Here is a 23,049-nt window from a genome sequence, read left to right as displayed (position 1 = left end):
GTGCGACCAGTATGTGGCGTCATGGTAACGCCTTCATGACTAAGTAAATGTGACCTTTGGTTCACACAAGATTTGCGCAAAATAGTTCAATGCAGACGACAAGCCCATGTAGGTTTTTAAACAATTTCCATCACTACGAGGAAAAACGATACTGTATCAAGGTAACAACGCAATGGAGGACACGGTAATACAAGCGAAACACCAATAATTTGACACAGTCGACCTGCGCATGCAACATAATTTAAAAGCGTAAGGGGGCCTTCATCTAAAACAACTCGAAAGGTCGGTTATCGATCCCACCTCTTGATCTCGAGAAGGGCACGTGCTTGAATTCTTTTTGGAGCTCAGTGTTCAAGCGAAGCGTAGAAGATGCGAAATGTGCTTTTCTCTTTCGCTGTCTAGAAAACCAACCCATGGAATGTGCGCTGTTTGATCAACGTGATTTATAAGAAGTACTCAAAAGATTAAATTATGGGGTTTTACGCGCCTAAACTACGATCTGATTATGAGACACACCGTAGTGGAGGACTCCAAAATTTGTACCAACCGGAGTTCTTTAACGTGCACCTAAATCAAAGTACATGGGTGCTTTCGCATTTGACCCCCATTGAAATGCGACCACCGTTGCCGGCATTCGATTCCATGAATCCGTACTCAGCATCCCGACACCTTAGCCACTGAGCAACCATGGCGGGCAGAAAAAGTACTCAGGATTCTTAAGGCATCGACAGCTTGAGGCTCAGCTGACATACTATACGTCTCGATTTCTTCATGAACACGCTCACTGTCAAAATAATTGTTGTATCACCCATCATCCTCAAAATTATCATCAGCCTATCGTTACGTTCATTCTAGCAGAAAGGCTTCCTCAGCGATCTCCCATTACCCCAGTTTTGCGCTAGCTGATTCCTCCTCCCGCCTGCTAACTTCGTAATTTCATAAAATCACCTTATCTAAGGCTCTCCTGGACTGTTGTTCCCCTCCATTCCCACTCAAATAGAAATGCTGCTGATCCACCGGTTATCTCCAAACTGTAGGTTCTTGAGACATTCGCCGTTGGTCTTCACCCAATGTCATAATATATGTACGTTATTCTTACAAGGTCGCTAGATGATAGAGCCCCAACCTTAAACTTGTTAACAGCGAATCTTCTGCTGCTGCAAAAATCTGAGCTCTGTGTCATTGCAAGAAATCACCTGCCAATTTACTCAAAAAGTAAGACGTCTAAACACTCGAACACGTCTTTATTTCTGCTATCATGGATCACCCGCAAAAATATCCTTTACATATTACGCAAGAGCGTGTTTTGCACTAGGGCTATTCTTGTATAACTCAACTCAGACATGATGTAGCTTACGTGTCATAGCTAAACGTTTCTCGTTTGACTGTATATTTATGCATTTTATAGCAGCGTGTGGCACGCTCCCGCACATATTTCTGCTAGACAAATCTAACTGATACAATACCACCATTTGGCAATACATTTCATAAATTACTACTTGCATCTGCGACACCAGTGGGTTGTTATTCACAGGGTACAAAAAAGAGGAATTGCAACTACTTCAGCTGTGCCATATGGTTCAGCGACTAAACCAATCTTCTTTTTTATTGATATTACAAATGTACTTACAGATGTTGCATCATATATCAAACTATTTATGAACGATTATGTGCTGTAGAATCCTATTATCAACGTTGACGAATGTATGCTTTTGTATTGTGACATAAACAGGATGTCCACGTAGTGTGATCGTGCTTCCATGCAAGTTACAGAAAATAGTTTTCATGTGCTTTAGAAAAAAATATCCTAATAACTTTGATTGCGAACTCAAAGGAAAAAATCTGGATATAGTTAACGAATACAACGCCCTCCCGTCTTTCTTTTGTTAGAATTTCTCTTGAATCGTTCTATCAATCAAATTACTGGAAAGCATGTGGTGTTTTCGGAGTTCAAAGACGAAATGGGAAACGGTTTACACAATGAACTGACGAACGCTTATATAAGACTTATGTATTGCGTGGGTCGACATGAGACCGGTCTGGCGCGGCAGCAGTGGTTTGCGACGGAATGGCAGCATTATGGGACTCTCGCCATGGCACAGCGGAGGAACGAGACTACGGCCATGAATTCATCACTTCCGGTTTGCGTTGTCGCGGTGCAAGGAGTCTCAGTGACTCTTCAATTTGTTTGAGAGTGATCTTAGTGTACCTCAAGTAACCTAGCGCAGGAACGCTGAAAACTACTTGCGTAGTTTTTACTAAAACCTGTTCTTATTGGCTGCCGCAGGTTGTTCCAGGAGAGTGCTTGAACTTTTCTGCAGTCTTGCACCGCGCGACAATTTGATTCACCTGTGCCCATTTCGAGCGTATTCGGAACTCATACTACCTCTGCCAGAAATTGCGCCACGCCCATGGGCGGATGTAGCGCCAGTATGGTGAATCGTTCTTATTTACACCACCTCTCGAGGCACCATTTTTTCTTCTAAGACATTTCTGTGCCAGCGTGGCAGAAAATACAAGTTGTCTCGTGCATAACACGACTGCACTCGGTGTCGAAACGAAACGCCGTCATCGGCTTCTTCTGAAGCTCTTCAGACGAAGCTTGTGAACGCCTTTGAGAAACTGCGTCGGAAGGTATCCCAGGTTAGATTAGACTCCCGATGCTCGAACTTTGTTATTGTGGCGTCTTCCAAGGATAATTACGTGTGATGTCATGTGTCGTCATAGCTAAAGCTGTTGGAAGTTCGTATCTAGCTGGCACTCTACGTATCTAGCAATATTTCTGGGTCGTCTGACAAAATTAAACGTAAAACAGGTAGCTCGTTAAGTTTCTAGAATATAATCGATGCAATAGGCACTGAATTTGTCGTCACGGCAATAACTTTAACTTGGCCTTGCTGATATTGTCAGGTGCGGGTCCGTGCTCAGCGGGAAATTCTTGAAGCCTGAATTTAGCTAGATGGCGGAGGGTGACTTTCGTGTAGCCTTGGAGATTATTTCACAGCTTCGCGGTTTTTCTGGAACATGAACAGAGAAGTGACTGCATCAAATGCTAGATTGTAATGGTGAATAAGGTGATATTAAAGAAAGCGTAAAGTCAAAGGATTTACCTCTTGATTGGCATAACTCGTTCACAGAAAAAAACCAGTAAGCTTCAACGCACAATAACCAAGCAGGAAGCAGGATCAGCAATTCATTTAATCGGAATCATAGGTCAAACAAAGTACCTTCAGGGTGTCTCAACTATCATGCACCAAGACTTAAACACATGAAAATGTCACATAGCTGAACAGAACCAAGTTTTTTGCGGTCGCTTGGAGACACTCCTATTATTTTTTGTTTTCCGGCTTATTAGATAATTAGTATTAATAATGAAGTTTTCTAATACTATAATTATATAAAAAGTGTCAATCAGAAATTTGTAGAGCAACATGAAAAATTGTCAACGCAGCTTTCTCTTGCTCAATACGTGCTAGATAAAGTTTTCCCGAACGTGAAAGAAGCCCGCTAATACATGCAAATTTGCCACGCGACTGGCCGCTAGACGCACTTTGCTTGTTTTGAGCGCGGGAGCTCTTTTTTGTACGCAGCATAAATTCATTCCAGTCAATTATCGCGGCTTCTCACCCTCCTGCCTATTCTTACAACACCGTTTGAAGAGATTTAGTTCAACGCTGGGCCTTGCGATTGCTTTCAGTGGTTCACGATTGATGCATAACTTCCCTCACCGTTTTATTATAATTTTATGTAAAACCCTAATTTCATATACACTCGGAATGTCTCTACTAACACCCACACCGAGACTTCTATCGTTAGATTAGCAAATATGCTGTATTCGCTCGCACGTGGACTATCTGTATTTAGCCGGACTGTCCAGACAACATGGATACTGACATAACCTGGTTGATGTCTTTGGGGCCTTCGAAGTAAAGCCTTCTCAAAAAATACAGAATCTCGGTGACAATGATGGTACACGTTCTGTGGTCTCTCCACAACCTCTACCACAGGGATTTTAACTTTCATCACAGCAGCAAAGTGCAGGTTGGAGCTGCCACTAAACTATCGCGCAGCAACAGCACATGGCAACGAAGGCAATATCTTGTCATACACACACAGTCGGAGTGCGACGCGTTTATGCATATATTTCGTAATCTACAACAGCGATTGCCGTAGCGCGCGAGGATGACAATGGACGCGTCTGATGGAAATTGTCGTTCACAAATCGCCTGAATACGCATGTGAAATTATCTATATTTGTGGTCGTTAAACCAGTGTATCAAGAATATGTTGTTGGGTTATATGGCACACTAATGTCTTGGTGGCCATTCTGTGCATAACGTCGTCAGCACAAAGAAAAAGAGCATCAATGGCATGACAGAACCACAGCTGACAATGTTGATGCTAAGCATCATACACGGAACATACCGACTCTGTAAAGTGCACGGAAATTAAGCCGTTGGTTCCAAACAGCTTCATACGATAACTTTCACCTCATAAGCGCGCTGCATTAGACAACAATAACGATGTACTCGAGAGGATGCCGCTTCCGCGATGTGCCTAATTATTTTGTTGTCAGTAATCCTTAACATGTTTAATCTTCAACAAGGTGAACCTGAACCTTCGGAATACGCAAACAGATATCCTCGACCTGAGCCTTGTAGTTACAGACATTGTAGTGCTCAAGGTAAGTTCATAAGATAGTCTTTTTATTACCAAATACGAAGTGGTTTGTAAGAGGTTGGCATTGTTAGAATTCGTGGGGTATTATCGGCTCAAAACTAGAGCCAAAGGATTATGAATAGGTATATAAGAGCAAATGATAGTCAAGTTAGGTAAGTTATCATACCGCAATGGAAGTCTTGTAATAAAATGAGTGGGAATTGTACGCTAGTATTGCCATGTTGTAAAAATAATAATTGAGCCCTCCTTCCTAAATGAATGACATAGCCGATGAAAAGCAGTTTTTTTATAAAATCAAGAAAATTTTCATGCATTTGCGCTGACAGCGCACCCAGTATGCGGTAACCAGAGCTCCACATCTAAAGAAATGCAGTGTTATGGTTATCGAACCATCAACGGCGTCGTACCAATGGCTTTCTCTAAACTTTCTACACTAATCCACTTGCTTATCTTCACTTATTCCTGAGTAGCTGTTCAAGGACTCAAGAAGGTTTAAAATGCGCAGGAAATCTACGAGGTAGTAGAGACCTTAAATCGCAACTCAGCGACTTTTCTCAAGGTGCACTGGATTCAACGCCACGTAGCTCCACATCTCAACCTTGCAGCCGACCAGAAGGCGCACAACCCTGCAAATTCATGACTTACACCAATCAGCTCCAGACCTCAACAACCCAGCTTACTCCACAACCGTAAATATGTCCAACGGCAGCACACAAGTTCCTTTAGCCCACAGTGCGCCTGACCCTGCCCCCACCAGCTTACTAGTGTGGACGAAGTTTTGATCAGGAGTGTTGAGGCCGGATTGGCCCTCCCACAGGCTGTCACTTGAAATTGACGGAAATTTGCTCTGGGTGAAACTTGTCTACGTGGTCTGAGTTCAGTGTCGGAATGTCTCGCAATAAGTCTAAACTTTGCTTGCCTTGCAAGCAAACCACCATCGTTTACTAATGCAATTTGGCCTCCACGACGGTGCCACGACCTGTATGATCGCTGGACAAATGAAAAAAGAAATCACAAAACAATGCTTGAACTCATGCAAAACACAGCCCTTGCTGCAGAGATAACACACCATATGTTTGCCAAAAGGAAAGCCTGATCCCGATAATAAAAAAGAAAGGCACGGCAACTGGTTTCGTTCGTTTAACATGCTACGCTACAAACGCTACACAATGGAAATCACTACGCAGAGGGAGTCGCGGCTGTCGGTGCATAGCCTGCTTAACGTGGCGAATTATTTTTTGCTTAAGCTGAGTGGCGTTACCTTCAGTGGGCCTGAAATCAGTCTCACTACTCCCTGCACATTTCAATACACCTAAACAAAGTTATTATATCGTCCCTATAGCAAGTGCGTTCTCTAACTGAAATATTTACCGCACAAATAGCAGTTTCTTGGATTGTTATGCTCTTTCACTGAGCCTAAACTAATCTAATGAGTATGGTCGTACAAACTCAATAAACACACAACTATTATTATTGCGATTGTGATGTTTAATTGCAGGAATATTCTGAATTTCTCAACAAAAGGCATCCAATGAACAGAAACCTGACCGAAGCCTCCTCAGCAGTTTCACTATCGAACTTCATGAAGCAACACCTCCATATATTTTCTGGCATTGACGCAGCGCTATATCTAAGCAAGTAAGAAACCTGCTGATCGTTTATTAGATTGATTGATATGTAAAAACACATCCGTCGTAACAAACTTACTGAAATGGACCAGTGAACGATAGATATTTTTCTCTAATTTTTAATCGCTAGCAAAAATAACAGTCTTGGAGATTGTTCATGGTGCACATGGTTTTTGGGCGGGAGACAGACCGATGCACGAAGAACACTTTACACAGAAAGTAGATAGCTAACGTAAGAAAAACATATTATATATATATATATATATATATATATATATATATATATATATATATATATATATATTCTGCCGTCTATGCAAGCGAAAAAGTACAGAAGTTGAAACTTCCCAGGGTGCGGACCATGAATGGTATTCTTAATGTATATCGACGTCGCGATTCAATATAGCGCGGCCACAATGCTCCTGTGAACTTTTCCCGTACAAAACAACATAGCAAGGTCAGTTCCGGAATCGTCGTCACGGTGCAAGAGCAATATCTAGAGCTCAATTGAGCTGTTCGGGCTATCCTTATGGTGTATGAAATTGATCCCGTAAAATGTGAAATGCCGTAACAATATCTGCGCAAATGCTGCACCTTCACGGCCCAGTTCAACTTAATTCCTGTATTCAGGAATGCATATTCTCTTGAAGGCCATGCTTGACTTGATCTAAATGACGCCTGGTGTGAACGCGCCCAAGATGCTCATTGGGTTTCCTTTTGTGCGTTCACGACAGGCGTCATTTAAACCAACTCAAGCCTGAGCTTCAAGTTAAGACGGTTTTCTGAATACGGGTGTAAGTGCTGTTGCCGTGCGCAAGAAATAGACATTCCGAAGGAGATCATGAAGACGTGTGACCGCTCGCCGGATCTGACATGGTCGACATATTTTGTCGTGGCAGCGCCGATGAGAGTTATACAGGCGCTTTCACTACTGCACCTATATATGGAGCCCAGTAATTAACCCAGGGTTTACTGGTTGACAACAAAAATACTCCTTACCTACTAGTCGCTGGCTGGAGGCAAGCTAAAACACATAATTTCAGTTGAAGTTCGGCCCCACACTTTTTTACACAGGGTGCGGGTTATCTAAGAAAAACTTTTTATGTTAAAGGGGTCCTTGAACCACCCCCCGCACTCTGGTTTCATGCCAAAAAAAACATTCCACTGTGAACATCTAATTCAAATTTCTTATCGTGCGTGGCTCGTACGGCTCAAAAGCAGAGCGCGAACTCATGATTTTCTCTTACGTTCTCGTTTTAACAAAGGCCCTCTCCTCACGCAGTTTATTAAACAAGATGAAGTAGCCTGGTCTGCGTTTCGAATTTCCTTAAGAATCACACAATTCCGGAGAAAGCCGACTATCGTCTACTCACTCTCGACCATCCCATACAAAAATGCTTCCTTACTTTCTTTAGAACTTTTATCAACTTCCTATCAACTTTAGTAACATCCTATTGACTTTTACTTTTTAGTAACGTTTGTCAAAAGAAAGTTGGTTGCTTCTTTTCTAACTTCAGTATGTAAAAAGAAAGTTACTAGAAAGTTAAGACACACTATTTTAACTTTTTAGAAACACCATTCAATAGGAAGTCAATAAAAATAATTATGTTCTTAAAGTACATAACCCAAGTTACAAAACATGCATGAATATTATTAAATAAGTTTATAATTATTCAGTGAACATGGCTGGTGCAAGACAGTCTTGTTTCATGCACAGGTGTAAATTTCCTCAATTTTCAATCAACTTTCTAGTAACACTGGTTACTAGAAAGTTGTTAAAAATGATTTAGTGAGAAATGAACAGATAACATAATCTCAACTATAAATGAATATGCAAAGACTGGCTGCTTTAAAAAAATGCTTTTTTGCACAGTAACTGTTTTCCTAATTTTTAATCAACTTCCTAGTAACAGATGATAGTAGAATGTTCATAGAAAAAAAGTGCTTCTAATACCGGAAGCTAAGAGGAAATATGGTCCCACCAATTCAACATGAGGGCACGTATTCTCGAAAACACAACAGCTAGCGCCATGGCAAGCGTGCATATGAGCGGTGATCATGAATTCGTGCTCAGTAGGTGTCAAAGACGTCCGTAGGACATGCACCATTGCAAGCAGACGGAGCTGCACGGACAGCGCGCTGATCGGCTCGTGTTCGCCAACCAAAGCGGGAGACACACGGTCCGATTCGGTGTCCGACCCGGCGTCCGACGCGCCGAAACGGCAGCCCGAATCGAGGTGTTTTGCCGTGCCGAAGCGCGGGAACGGACGACTGGCGAGATCGGGAGGCGCAACGTACGCGAGGGCATTTCGCGGGCAGACATCACACACCGACCGTCTGAGCGAGGCCGCTCGCTTCGCTTGCACGTTTGCCCTTCGCAACGACTGCGTCGAGTAAACCAATTGTATTTAATTACGACCGACCTAATGTATACAGTGTTAATTGTTTTGGCAAAAATAAGCACTCTTCGACGAGCTCGGGCTGGATCGCAAGCGCCGTCGGCCGCAGCGTCCGCCTAGCTATGCCTACCGGCCCTATCGCTGCCTTTAGTGGAGCCGTCAGTGGACAAGGCGCCGTCGTGAAGTGTTCTGTCACTCGCAGGGCGATAATTTTATCGACAGTGTTCGCGTAAAGCGAAGCAGTGTTGTGCAGAGCTGTTTATATTGCGTTTCTCGACGTGGATATGAACTCAAGCTGGGGAGCTGGATGTGGGCGGAGCTCACGCGCCGCTCAATCTTTCGGATGCACGCCATGTGCACATTGCACATGTGCACGCAACGTGTGCCCCCCCCCCCCCCCCGAATCGCCGGAGCATGCAGCGCCGCACGTCGGATCGGACACCGAATCGTACCGCGCGTGTCTGTAAGCTCGCTCATGGTTCGGCTTAAGTCCCTGTATATTCTTTATAAATAAGGAAGCCTACCTAGACACTGTAAACCCAACGATTGGGGCCTAAATGCCTGTCCGCCTCCCAGCTACGGCTTCCTTTGAGTGACAAAGTCTGATCTCGAAGGCCGTGCTTTTGCAAGCTGCATGCACCTGAAGCAATTGCGAATCTTGAAGGCAACATCCGCTACGTTTTTATTATATATACATTTCCTTAAACTTCGTATCACAAAGTACAATATACACACTTTTGGACCCAACAAATCTATTAAAAGACCCTACGAAATGTTATTAGAAAAAAACACGCAATTTTTTCATTTAAGATACATTTTTCTAAAAACCGCAGAGTGGCGCTACGGTAGTATTTGTTTGGTCGACACACCACGTTGGTTGTAGTGAATGCTCCTCGAATTTAGGTGGTCTTTGAGTTATATTTTAGAAGTGCCTAGACAAAATGTGCTCCTTGTCGTGTCCAGTAGCCATCCCGAACCCTCCGGACTCGTGTAACGCCATTAGTTCGCCGTGTGTTTCGAGCGATCCACCAGTGTCGACAGTGAGTGCCCTAGTACAGCGCCCGTCCGAGCTGCCTTTGTTCTGCCGAGCTGCCTCTGCCTGCCCGCGCTCTCGTGAAAAAGTCTGGTACTGGGGCTTCGAATCGTAGTGTATGGAAGACTGTTGAAGGTTGTGCTTTTGTGGAGCTGGAGTTCATCGGAAGTTCTACAGTGCTTGCGCCAGAGAAACGTCGGTGCCTCTGTACCTGTTAGACGAAGGAGCGTTTGCCAAGTCTTGAAAGGTAAGCAAGTTTGGCGCTTGCGCGCATTCTTGAAGCTTATGATTTACGTAATGAGCGTTGTGTAACTAGCTAGAGCAAAGCGCTTTCCTATCGTATGTTAGCCATGTTGCTGTGCACATTTAGCAAGCAATTTCACGAAAGCTTCCTCTGATGTTACAGCGTACTTGCATTCTGCTACCCGCCTTGATTGCTATGCCTGAATGGGCACACAATTATGAAAACACATTGAAAGTTGGTGTTCGTTCGGTAGTTTCCTGGCAAGAAGTTATTCGCTATATAGGCATTCCCGCAAGTACAGTACATCTGTAATGTATACGTCGATGTATCATGGTCTTCGCGCGTTGACACACGATTGCTATGTTTGACGCTTAAGCAGATAGAAGCTTGTATGAAGGTTTTTGTATGTATACAGTTCGGTTTGGAGGTCCGCGTCGCGAGAACCTGTGTGTATTTATGTTCTTGAGTGTCTTCGCGTATTTGTCTTCTATGTTACAGAGCGTATATAGGCCGATATTACAATAACGAGGTTTATTTTTAATCTAGACATTTCAATCAGACGCCGGCCCTTAAGAAACACAGAGCAACCAAATCTTAATAACGAGATGTCAGCTCTTGCAATCGTAGGTTACGGCAGTGCGTAATAATTTAAAGACTGCGATTCTATATCACTCTTCTCGCCCACCGCTAACGGCCGGCAGTTGCAGTACGTAGCACGGGCCGGGGTGTCGGTCAGACTACTAACGAATAGCGAAAAGGAATAGCATCGCTACAAAATCGCGGTCTTTAAATTATTACGCAAATTTTGTGCACAATGAGATGTTATAAACACATCTTGCATGTACATGAAAAAAAAGTTTACAACAGAGATAACATATATGCATGGGCACATATATGTGTCAATAAAATACTCGAGCCTCTTTCTGCCTACAGGAAAAGAAGTTATGTCTCCTGGAGGGCATGGCTGCTTGCACTAATGAACCTCTAAGGGAAGGTTTTCTCTAATCCCTATTTTTTGATATCTAAATGCTTATGTGACATGTCATGTACAAACTGCTTGCATCAATTGCTCATTGGGATGAGCTGTCTAAAATTTAATTTTCAGTAATAATTGCAATAATTAACTCCTTTCACCTGTCTTCTAATGACTGTAAAGTTCTATGCTTCTACCTTGACAAACCTTTTATGAAATTAGTTTGATGAGGCCCAATATACAGGGCTTTCTAAATTGAAAGTATCAGTACCTATTAAAGACTATGCTAACTATGAAAATGCTGCTTGTGTATGTGGTTTATTCGCTCTGTCAGACAAAATCTTTACACCCAAGTGCAGTCAGTAAATTGAAAACTATGTCTGCAAAGGGAAGTCAGAATTGTATGTGAAGACAACTGCATCTTGTTTGATAGTTCTCGAGCACAGCTTGGCCCAATACTCGATGAGGCTTGAAGCTTTCAATGTCTGCTAATCACTAAAACAGCACCAGATCTCACTCTGTGTCAAGGGGTGGCACACATTTGCTTAGTTCTAGGCAGATGCATGTCTTTCTTTCGCATTGAAGTTCCCAATACTTTCTAGTCTTACGTAAAAGTACACAGCTCAGTACAATGCATGTATGGTATACGTAAGGCTGCTTTGTTCTTTAAACCGAATCAACAAGAGCAGCTACTTCTGTTTTTGCAAACCTTACCCTATTTCCTAACCATTCCTTGATAATTACGTGTATAAAATGAATCTGTGCTTGTATTGTTTCACAGGTAGACATCGGTGGCGGTGTATATGTTGAAAAGGACCTGCTCAAGAGGCTGTGCCTGGATGCTAACAACTCAGGCTTTCACTTCGCGGAGGGCCTCCTTACAGCCCCTTTTTTAATAGAAGACGTTGAAGGGAGGTGCTTCTTTGGGCGGCTGTCAAATGCCTTCCACAGAAGGATCCGTTGGATTCCAAGAAGGTCAACACCACACTAAGTATGTGTGTCACAAAGAAGCATCTTAATATTCTTTGTGCAGTTTTCAACAAAACTCCTTTCATGGCAATTTCAGTGCTATCTTAGGGTATACTCCTTTCCTTCCAGCTAAAATAGCTATTAACCTGATTATATTAGCATATTATAATGTAAGCTTTGCCACCATAACTAGAAAATTGTCATTACTGTTGGCATATGTATTTTTGTGATAGAGGCCCTGGTCATATGAATGCACTGATAATATAATATCCTGTCTTGTGGAAAGCTAACACGTTTAGTAACAAGCTCGCTTTGACAATGTCTGCCTGCACAGCAAAGGCATTTTCTAATCTTGCTGTAGAACGTCCATAATGCCTGTTCAACTGCTTACATGTTGCTTGTATCATTTCGTGGTTCTTAAGTGCAACACAAAAGTCAACTCTTCTATGTAGCTGTGCCCAAGCAAAGCTGCAGCACAGTTCTGAGTGGCACCTTGCCTTGCTAAGATAATTCACACATGAAACTTCCATGTACTGGTCACAATACGAATATCGAAGTTCATTACACTGAAGTTGATTTACAGCTTTTGTTTGTAGATGACAATTGGTATGATAGAGCTTATGTGTCATGCATCTGTTGGTGTTACGCACATTCATCATGCTCCCAGCTCTAATGCACTAATTCAGTCATTTCATGCATTTTAGGACTTTGCAAAAAACAGGTGGATATGTTTAGAGCTCACAGGGTTGAAAACTTGTCTTGTGCACTTCCTTTTTAAGAAACAGATGCATGGTGTGTTGCAATGTCACTGTAGCAAAACTAATATATTGCCTTTTTTCTTCTCTTTTCTAGACTACACAACGCAACATTTCAGCCTACTTCCAGGGCAGCTGGAGAACTCGTCCTCATTACTAGCCCGGGGATATTAAATGGATGTGTTCAAGCACAAATGTAAACCTGTCTTCTTCTGTTGCATGTCACACCTAGCCACTTGGCAATCGCTATTTGCCACAAACAGATAGTTGACAGGATGTTACTAGCAAGTCGTTAGGATATATAAAGGTGGTTAATAAATAGTCGCTGCACAGTTTTTAGGAAGTAAATAAAGATTTTATTCAGAGATAATTAAAGCTTATTTTTGCAATATATAATTGCAAAAGTAATTACCTCTGAATACAATTTTTATGTACTTTCTAAAAACTGTGAAGCGACTTTTTATTAACCACCTTTATACATCCTAACGACTTCCTAGTAACATCCTGTCAACTATTTGTCTGTGGCGAATAGTCGACAGGATGTTACTAGCATGTTGTTAGGATGTATAAAGGTAGTCAATAAAAAGTCGCTTCACAGTTGACACTTTCTACCGACATAAGATAATAAGCAGTCGGTAAGAATTCTATCGACATTTTATATCTATACTTTCAATTCAATATCGGTGGCCAATAGTCGGTAGGAGGTTACTAGGAAGTTGTTACGGTGTCTAAAGACGGTTTATAGAATGTCGATAGGTTCTAGTAACATTTGTCTAAAGACGGTTTATAAAATGTTACTAAAAATTTTTGTAAGGGATGCCCGCCGAGGTAGGAATAAAGCATTGACCACATGGCTTATTGGTTTCGTAGCCATCGGGCCTCGCTAACTTATATCATCATCATAATAATAATCATCAGCCTGGTTACACCCACTGCAGGGCAAAGGCCTCTTTCATACTTCTCCACCTTATATCAGTGTTTACCAATCAGGTAGCCTCTGAGGATGCGGAGCCTAAGCTCAGGCTACATGTGCGCTTGCCATCACACGCTCAAGCTTGGCCGCTCTTCTCTAGAGAATTTGCCAAAGACTGATTCAGAGTGAGGTATTGATAGGGCTCCAAAATGCGCAAATTGGATTGGCTGCTATACAACGGTCAAGATGGTGCAGGACCAATCAGGCTCCCGCCACGTAGCACAGCTAGATAGGAGCATATGAGCGCGAGCGCGCACACTTGCGCCTTTCGCGGGCGACACAAATAACCACTAATCTCATGCAAGTGCATCTGCTGCGCGTAGCGTAAATACTGCCGTCAGCACGGCGTGCTGTGCACAGATGCACGACGCGGCTTGCTCAGCACAATCCCGTGGTCTGGTTAGTCTTTGTGGGTGACGTAGCTGCAGAAAGAGGGTACTGCTGCAGGGGCTTGGCGAGCCGGACTTAGCTCCAGCGTCTGCCTCAAAGAGGTTGTTGGAATGCTGCCATTATGCTCGAAGCTCGTAACTGGATTGTGGCATCCATCACTTATAGGGGCCCTGAACTACCCCTCGGGATTGGTGAAAAAACACAGCCCCCGTACAGCACGTGCTGCTCTTAACATTTTAGCCCGATTTTGCAGTCGGTCGCGGCGAGGCAATCTCGCAAGCGGAGCGCGAAGTAACCTGTCTCTCATTGGCTCGATTTCCAAAAAAAAAAAAGAAACCTGCTTCTCACACTTTTTGGACGCTTTATTTCCTAATACAATTAAACATTACTATAATTACCTGTAACTATAATGAACGTTATAATAACTTTTTATAACCTCTTATCCCTAACACACAATCTGTTTAGAACCCCAAATAACAAAGTATGTTTCCGTGCGATTTTGATATACCAAGAATACCAAGACAATAAATGGAAACATCCGCGGACGCTGATGGTGAAATGATCGAATTGCAAGCGTCTGTTTGTAAATGCACCTTTCAAATCGCGAGCGGCGGCAGAAGAGCGACCGCCGCTGTGGCGCCGCCTCATGTTCCGTATTAAGTGCAAGTGCGATAAGATGCTATCGCGGTCCGCACAGTTTGTGTTTTTGGTGCGAGTAAAAGTGTGCGAGGGTGAGAGAAGAAAGATGGTGGCTTCATGACCACCTTGGCACGCACGGAAAGAGAGAGAGAGGGCACGGGAGCTCGCGCGCGGTAACAACCACCAAGTGCGCGCGCGGGGGGCTGGGGTGAGGGTAATGCTACATGTTGGCGCTTCATAATTTCTGGCGCGCGTTGAAGCCGTGGCTGCGCATGGCTATTAGCACGGCTGAGGACATACGCAGCCGCGCACCCTTCTTTAGAGGTAATGTGCCCCTTGGGCGAAGAGTGAGCGTTTCGAAACGGCGTGGCATCATGTTAGCTCTCTTCGCGCGCGTTTAGTATTTGAGGTTGGCTAATCTCGAGTTTCGGCGACTCGTTGAAGCGATGCGCAGACGAAGCATTCACTCCCCGCTGCCGGCGCTTTTCATGATGGCGTCGTCTCAGTGCGGGCGACACTATCAGCTGCGGGGGCGGAGAGCAGGCTAATGCTTGACTGGCTTCGCTTAAATCGTACCACTGCTGTAAAGATATTGTCGACGCGGAATGAAACCGCATCATTCGTCGCAGACTGTCAAAATGATCAAAATAAATTGTTTTCTTATTCAAATTTGCTTTTTTCGAGTGCATGATAATTCGGAAATTTCTGCGGCTCTTTTTATTGTAAAAGACATCGGTCGGCTACTGTACTTATTTGCATAAAATGTCGAATTTCACTACATCATTTCGATATAAAGAAGTAAATTTCCCATTCCACCTACTTCATTATATTCAGGATTAACTACAGAACGGATTACCACAGGCCGCTGATATCGGCCATTAGCCGACCTCAATCAACATGGATGTGTGGATCCGTGCGTTTCTTGTTACTGTTGCTGCGCCTATTTATTGACGCAGTTTTTAAGCAGGCTGCCGTAAACGACAGTCTGTTTCAAATTTCGATAATAATTACGTATTTACGGAAGAAGCAGACTATCGTTTGCTCTTCCCGCGCTTTAATTAAACTCCGGCCACTCTGCTTGTCAGTGCCATAGACGTCGCGTGTCGCTTATCTCGACTAGGGGCGCTATAGCATAAAACTATTCCAAACATTTCTATTGAAATTCTGCAATCAGCCTTCCTTGATTGGTCAAAAACGTTTTTGGGCCAAGGTTACTTCACCTGTCTGTCACGCGACGTCACGAAAACCGCGATAGCTCCTCATATCTGATATGACGTGTACACACTGATTACGCATGATTTGACCGAACAAAAGAAAAATGGTTATTTCTGATTCCACGCCTTTTAGCCATTATCCCTCGGCTATTGTTCAAAAGGTTTCGGGCTTCACCCACTTCACCTGCTTATCACGCGGCGTCTACCATGACGCCTTCGACTTTCTCAGCGCTATTTAATACCTTAAGGGGTCTAACGATTACACTGATTCAATGGAACGCACTGAATTGAGTGCGTTGATGAAACTGAAAAAAATACCAAAACATTCCAAATCTTCCAAAACATGGATAGGCTGGTGAAGTTATCACATTAGCAGTGCATTGGGTCCAGGAACCTATACCGCTGACTCACAATCGCTCTCCGGCATGCCACAATAAGGATCTTCTAGACCTCAAACTGTCCTCCAAGTCCTCCAAGTCCTCCAATTTTTCTACGGGGCACTACCTGCCCTCCTTCGCACGCGTACCGGCTTCCTACTCCATCAAATTTTCCGTGCGAAGGAAGTTCTAGAGGCTTGGGATGGGGTGGCATTTACACTTGTGTTTAACGGACCTGCTACTGAAAACAACCGAACGTTTGTTTATGTTATTCTGTTACGCTCAAGTGAAGGTAACCATAAGTATTACTCGGGCTTGTTTGTCTAACGTGATTTAGGATAGTGCTTTAAGAGCCAGGATCATGCAACTACGGTGGGCAGTCGTCTCCTTTTGTCACTGCTGCCCTATACTCATAATATTAAGCACAAGAAGATGAGGGGGTCCACATAAAACAGAAGGCTCCACAGGAAAGCCTGTGCTCGATACCGAATAACAACTGTGCGAATATGCTGCTAACCTACCTGCATCCCACACGACTGCATGTGTAAAGCTGAAGTTATACGACGTATTGACTTGCTGCAATTTCTATAAATAAAAACTACCCTACTTGCAATACAAACTTCGAATGTCACGTTAGAAGTTTCAAGGGTTGAAGTAATGATTATTATTATACAAGAAGCTCTCTGGACTGCGTGGCTCTATCTTAAATGCGGGGCCCGATGGTACACTGCATACACGTAGGATGCCTATCATCATGAAATGCCTGAGGGTACACCTTGGAGTAACGGAATAATCAAGATACCAAAAAGTAAGATACGTTGTTTAATTATTCTACCACGGTTGTATCTCTTGCAACGCAACCCAACTGTTATAATCTTAACATTTTACAGCAACATGTTCGCTCGTACGCCTAAAGGGACAAACAAATATCAAACACTGAAAGGTAAGCGTCTTTCTGTATACGAAATATATTCAGAAACGCTCAGCGAGAATAACAATTGGTGGGGACAAAATAAAAGGTACACAAGTTATAAAATAAACATCATCATGATGAACATGATAAAACTGAGAAAACATCCGAGTGCTTAAAGAAGTGCTTGGAAATTAAAACAAATGCAAACTATATGGTTTCTTAATAAGACCAAGTGTTCAGTCTTATTAGCACAAAACCTGCAGAAATTGCTTTCTCGGCGAGAGCAATGCCCAGGTTTCGAGCACTGCAGGAATCAATGTTATACGAAGCATTTAGCAGGTGGCTCGCTATACGTGCTCTCCGGCATTCTTTAGGGCTCCGCATGCGTCATCAGATGGACGCCTGCGAATAAAGTGAGCACTTGCGCGAGTCTAGCGTGCGTGCGTGCGTGCGACAGCAACTTGACAACTCTGGCGGTAAGGACGATAGCATGAGGGCAACAGCATCATTCCTAACGCACACATTCGACTCGGATATCCAAGACATGTAGATTGGTAGGCTCTCATAGGTTTGAACGGGCGTGAATGAGAGATGCATGGATTGTCGCTTGACCTACAAGTGAGTACTCCAGAATTGTAGACACCTGTTAATGTATTAGGTGTTACAAGTTAAACGAGCGATGGTATTTGTACACTGACAAAGCAACGTGAAAAGATGATGGACATGAAAGCTCTACAACGTCGCTCAGCTTTTATGTTGCATAGCTGCTAAGAATAAACTACTGCGGAACTTGAGGCGACCCAGAATAACGTGCACTGTAATACATTCTGTCACAGTGTTAGCTGGCAGGAAAATGAAACATGAGACAGTGGCACGTGAAGCAGGATAGGAAGGTCTCATAAAGCTCGCGGGTGTGAGTAGTAAAGTAGGCACGTGCTGGTAGCCTAATAGAACATTCGAAAGCTGCGCTTGAAGGCAGAGGTTTCATTGCCCCGTCAGCTATGCATTCCTTTATATTAAAAAAGGTGTAAAATGAGACTAGGCAGGAAGCTACTTACCTCAAATGAGGCAAATAATGGATAATCTCTTTTGTGGTTTTTGAGTGCCACGACTGCGATGTGATACAGAAGCGACTGGTGCTGGAAACTCCGCATTGTTCTTACTATCGGAGGTGCGTTAATGTGCAGCTAATGTGACGCACACCTGAATCTTTGTGTTTGGTCTCATTTGAAATATGGCCACCGTTGTCGGGAGTGAACCCCTGACTTCAACATGAGCAGCTCAACGACTGCAAAAAAAAATAATAATACGCCATAGTAAATGACAATATTGATGACTGTTGAAAGTTAAGGCAGCAAATTTTAACACATCAGTTTCCATGAACAGTCAAATATCCCAAAATATAAGTATCTTAGAGGAACGACAAGCTTCTGTGAAGTCATGATGAATGCCTGAGTTGAGTCCAGGTGTTGCACCTAAAGTTACTTCGGTGTTCGTCATGTGGTAACCTCTTTTACTGCAACACAGTTTTATACGGTGCAGTGAATTATTGTTTGCTTTGCCTAGCATATTCTTTTGACTCTCGTACTGTTCCTTATTTGGTGGACGTTATCTTTAGCGAATAATACGGTATTTTTATCAATATAACAGGAGTGCGTTATAGCTAAAGTGTTTATGGCTAGCCCTTGTTCCGCCCGTCTGTCCGCCCTTTCGTCCGTCCGGCTGTCGGTCACTCGCACACCGAAAACTCCTCCGACGAAACCCATGCGCATGCGCGAAAGAAAAAGGGAAAAATAAAGCGCGCGATTAACCATCACAACCTTGATAGCACAAGACCTTCGCACTCCGATTCATGACGTCACGATACCCGTCCCAAAATTTCCATTGACAAGGCTGGCGTTATGAAAGCGCTGACGTCAAAATCACTGTTGCCTACTGGGAAGCATTCGCATTACTTTCTATAGCTGTCGGGCCAGGTAAGTTGACGTCATAGATCGGAGTAAGAAGGCCGTATTTGAACAGTGAAGGGGATATAATATGGACATTGGAAGTGCGTGTTCTATATGTGCAAGGAAAAGCAATAGCGGAAAGGGATAATATATGCTACACAACAAAATCTGCAGTGCAAAAGTGTGTTTTTGTCCAACATGTTAAAAATATAACGCAGTTCTATGCTGAAGCTTATTGAGTGCACAAGTCACAGGATTACTCTCATGAAATGTTTAGGTTTTATGGCAAATACGGCAAATGCTCAGTGGGGACGTCACCGCAGGCATGGAATGGTGCCCAACGTGATTTTTTTAAAATTTTCATCGCTGTATGGATGGTGACGAGAAGTGCACGCAAAGAGAAGAGTAGTCCATACCGAAATTATTTTAAAACCGCTGTGACCCTTCTCTGATAGTCGCACATGTCCATTCTCCCGGAGTGGCCCATAATGAGTCACCGACATCCGTCGGCTCATACACAAGGGTTCAAGAAAGGGTAGCCGAAACATGATCCAAATGTGAAAATGAAATGCGCCGTTGAAAAATGTGTATTACTTCACGAAGTGCCCCTATACCTACAAGTTATGCAGGGCCGATGTATGTGCGAATTCTAGGTGTTGATGCATCGTTTTATTACGTGGAACAGATTAAACGCACACTGACAGTACTTTTTGTCATTGTCCATACCTGGGCAAGCGATATTAGCAATTTACACAAGAACATATTTGCCGCAAGAAACTAGAAATACTGTGTTAGTAGGACCGTGCGATCTAAAGCGTTGCATTTTAATATACACGTTAAAGAACCCACTGCGCACTTCTAATAACACGCCTGTAGGCAATAAAGACAACTTATGGTAGTCATGCTAAGTACATGTATTCATTAATTTCGCACATCAAAAGTGGTCTCGCTGTCTGTACATTGTGGCCATAAGAGGGCGGCAGGTGCTTATAAGAGAAATAAATCAATCATAACAAACTCCGCAATGGCTGGCAAGCAAATCTTCGAATAATCGAAGAATACAGGTGCTACTGCAATGCTGGTTGGTTGTAGTTGGACTTTTGGGGAAGCGGTAGTATTGTCTAATAACTCTGCGCCCACTATTGTTTTTGTGCAATCGGAGCGACTATCCTTGTGAACGTTTACTTTACCAGAGCCGTAATGCACCGTTCAAAATTTCTTTTTCAAGGGGTGGCATATACTGGAGGTGCCTGCGGCATGCTCGCTTGTGGCATAGTATATGTCGATTCAGACGTAGTGAGCAGTTCCTCGACGATTACCCACGAAATACTTCATATGTAAGTACGCAGCATCATCAGCAATATTTATACCGCACATTGAAATTGAGTTTTTATTTTACTGGTAATTTATGAAAAAATATTACGGCAAAGTGCAACTTCTACGCGAATCATACCAATGCGTTGTGTCGTTTTGTAAAAGTGATCACCATTACTTCTTTTTCTCGAAATATATATTACTACTGGATTCTGATGGCAACATATTATGATAGACTGCAAGTATATTTTGCCATCTAGCAAAGGGTGCACTTTCATAACATTTATTTCAGAGTGCTCTCTTTGTGCTTTTTGATCTAGCTGCCACGTAGTTCCAGGTTTCCCATTCAACGTGCTTTTAAGAGTCCGTTGGTATGTTGTCACATTGCTATATTCAGCATCTTCATATCTCTTGGAAATGTTTGTATGAATCCCTAATTCTGTTAAATTTATGTGACACGTGAGAAGTAGTCGAATGATATTTCCTAAAAAAAGATAAATGGTGAAATCTGCTCCGCGATAAATTGTCCGTCAAATTTTGTGTGTGCAAGTTTATTTTTTATTGCATTTGTCCAACCATAACAAAGTCTCAGGGCAGGAGAAGCTAGAATGCATGCAAAGTCCTGGAGGCCTCTCCCAACATTAGTGGCTTTTAGAGGGTTTTACGCATGCATATTAGCGCGATAGCGCTAAGAGCACCGTGTCGCAGAAAGTCGGACGCGTTGTCGTTGTCCGTGGCCGAGGAAATTGTCCCAAACCGCGCATTCCCAACCACGCAGTACCTCCGTGTGGCGCATAGGCGCTAGTTAACTAATTCTATTTCTGAAACTAAAATGCGTCCAAAAATTACTAAAGTACGACTTACCTACAGCCTACAGACTTGATGGCGTCGCATTGTAATCTGAATATACGAGAAAACTTAATTCTGTTACGCGGGAACTCGAACACACGCCACTTTTCCAGCTTGCGTTTGGTGTCAGCTTTAATAGGAGCGGTGCGTCCCGCTCAGTGCTCTGCAATAGCATAAAAAATAACCAACAAGCGCGCCTTCGGGCATAGCAATCCCCACCAGCGTTCGCAGAAAAACATTACGGTTACTTAAGCTGTAGGTGCCGGGAAGCGCGAGAAGCAGTCAGTGATCTTTGAGCGCTATCGCGATCCATCCCTAAACGCGAAACTTGGGCTTCCTCCAAATAATTTTGTTGCGTATATGCACATATATATTTCCTGGGAAGCTATTAATCAACGTTGCACTGTGTCGCCACCACATAGCACATAAGATGTTTGGCAGAACCCATCTCACGATGACTGTCGACGATTATGCGTTGATCATTGAATCATTGTCCAAGCTGTAACCTAATCCAATCAACCCAAGCTGTCATCCAAGTAGTTCTTTGAACGCTAACACAGACAGAGTGACACGCACCTACTGCTCCATGCCGGCGTCAAAGAGTTTCTTCGAACAGCGGTACCCACTCAGTCAGGCATGCACATTGACCAACGTCATTGGGAACTATACTCGTTCTAGAACGTCACGTACGCACCTAATGTCATATGCTCAGTGACCCAAATCGGTAGTATGGTTCGTAGCGAACCCTGTGACACACAGCAGGCTTCTAAGTAGAGCAGCCGGATGCACTACCCATTCGACCACGGACTACTCATTTCGTGTGTACGTGCGTGTGTGTGTAGTTTTTTTACCCTTCTTTCTCTCACCTATCGAATCCACTTGCCCCTCTGCCATTACAGGGTACCCAACCGGAGATAATCTCTGGTTAAACCCCTGTCTTTCCTTTGTCTTTCTCTCTCTCTCTCTCTAAGTGACCCGGGTGGGAGGGAAGACGATTTGCTACAAACAAACGTAGATACAAATGTACATACATACGCAGATACGTAGTCTCTAGAAAGTGCATGAAGTACCTTAAGAATGCTGCTCCATTAATACTTACCTCCGATCGACCATATGGCGTGCCGAAGCTTTTCCTGCGACAGGTAGATACATCGGTGAGCTTTCTTGCTACGGCCTTCTGTTGTCATAATTCTTTGCCCAGGTGTAGTGTTGGAAGTTTTCGCCTTGCCAGTAATGTTATGAGATAGGATTAGTTATAAGATAGGATTCAGCCTTTGTCTGCTACAGCACACAAGATCGGTTAATCAGCGTCGATAATGTGTGCAAGAAGCTCTCCTTCTCGAATTAGTAAAGGCAAGGCATAAAAGACCAGGACTCAAGAAGAAGAACACAAATGACAGGAACAGCGCTGGTCCTGTCGCGCTGGTCCTGTCGCTTGTGTTCTTCTTGAGTCCTGGTTTTCTGCGCCTTGCCTTTACTAATTCAAGCATGAAACAACTAGCCCAGGCAAGAGTTTTACTTGAGCATACCTCTCCTTCTCATTTGGGATAAACCTGCAGCACCAAAATTGCTTTACGGGCTCGGGATTTCTACCAATTTTAAAAACAACGTCGCATTATTTGCGCGAAAAGGTAAATTTATGAGCGTACTATAACTGTTGAAAAAAAGCTGCCGGTTAGCATAAACAAGCATTACAAAGTACGAAATGGCTTTCTCCGCGCTTGTCTAAAGTTTTAAATGTGTGCAAGAG

General features: G+C 43.3%; 1 protein-coding gene and 1 long non-coding RNA gene across 2 annotated transcripts in view; both read left to right on the top strand.

Annotated features, from left to right (window-relative positions):
• LOC142564321 (uncharacterized) overlaps positions 1 to 23,049 on the top strand; it is a 66,399-nt gene that overhangs the window by 15,737 nt on the left and 27,613 nt on the right. The window contains exons 5-7 of the mRNA XM_075675276.1: positions 6,179 to 6,318; positions 17,165 to 17,217; positions 20,365 to 20,473. Coding sequence (XP_075531391.1) covers positions 6,179 to 6,318; positions 17,165 to 17,217; positions 20,365 to 20,473 — 302 coding nt within the window. The remainder of the gene's footprint in view (positions 1 to 6,178; positions 6,319 to 17,164; positions 17,218 to 20,364; positions 20,474 to 23,049) is intronic.
• On the top strand, positions 9,586 to 12,876 carry LOC142563069 (uncharacterized). The gene is made up of 3 exons (XR_012824295.1): positions 9,586 to 9,987; positions 11,739 to 11,948; positions 12,779 to 12,876. It is a non-coding gene; the product is annotated as an uncharacterized LOC142563069 (long non-coding RNA).

Source organism: Dermacentor variabilis, chromosome 11, assembly GCF_050947875.1.
Source record: "Dermacentor variabilis isolate Ectoservices chromosome 11, ASM5094787v1, whole genome shotgun sequence".
NCBI lineage: Eukaryota > Metazoa > Arthropoda > Arachnida > Ixodida > Ixodidae > Dermacentor > Dermacentor variabilis.
The sequence above is the reverse complement of the archived record's forward strand: the minus strand, read 5'-3'. Positions and strand labels throughout refer to the sequence as shown.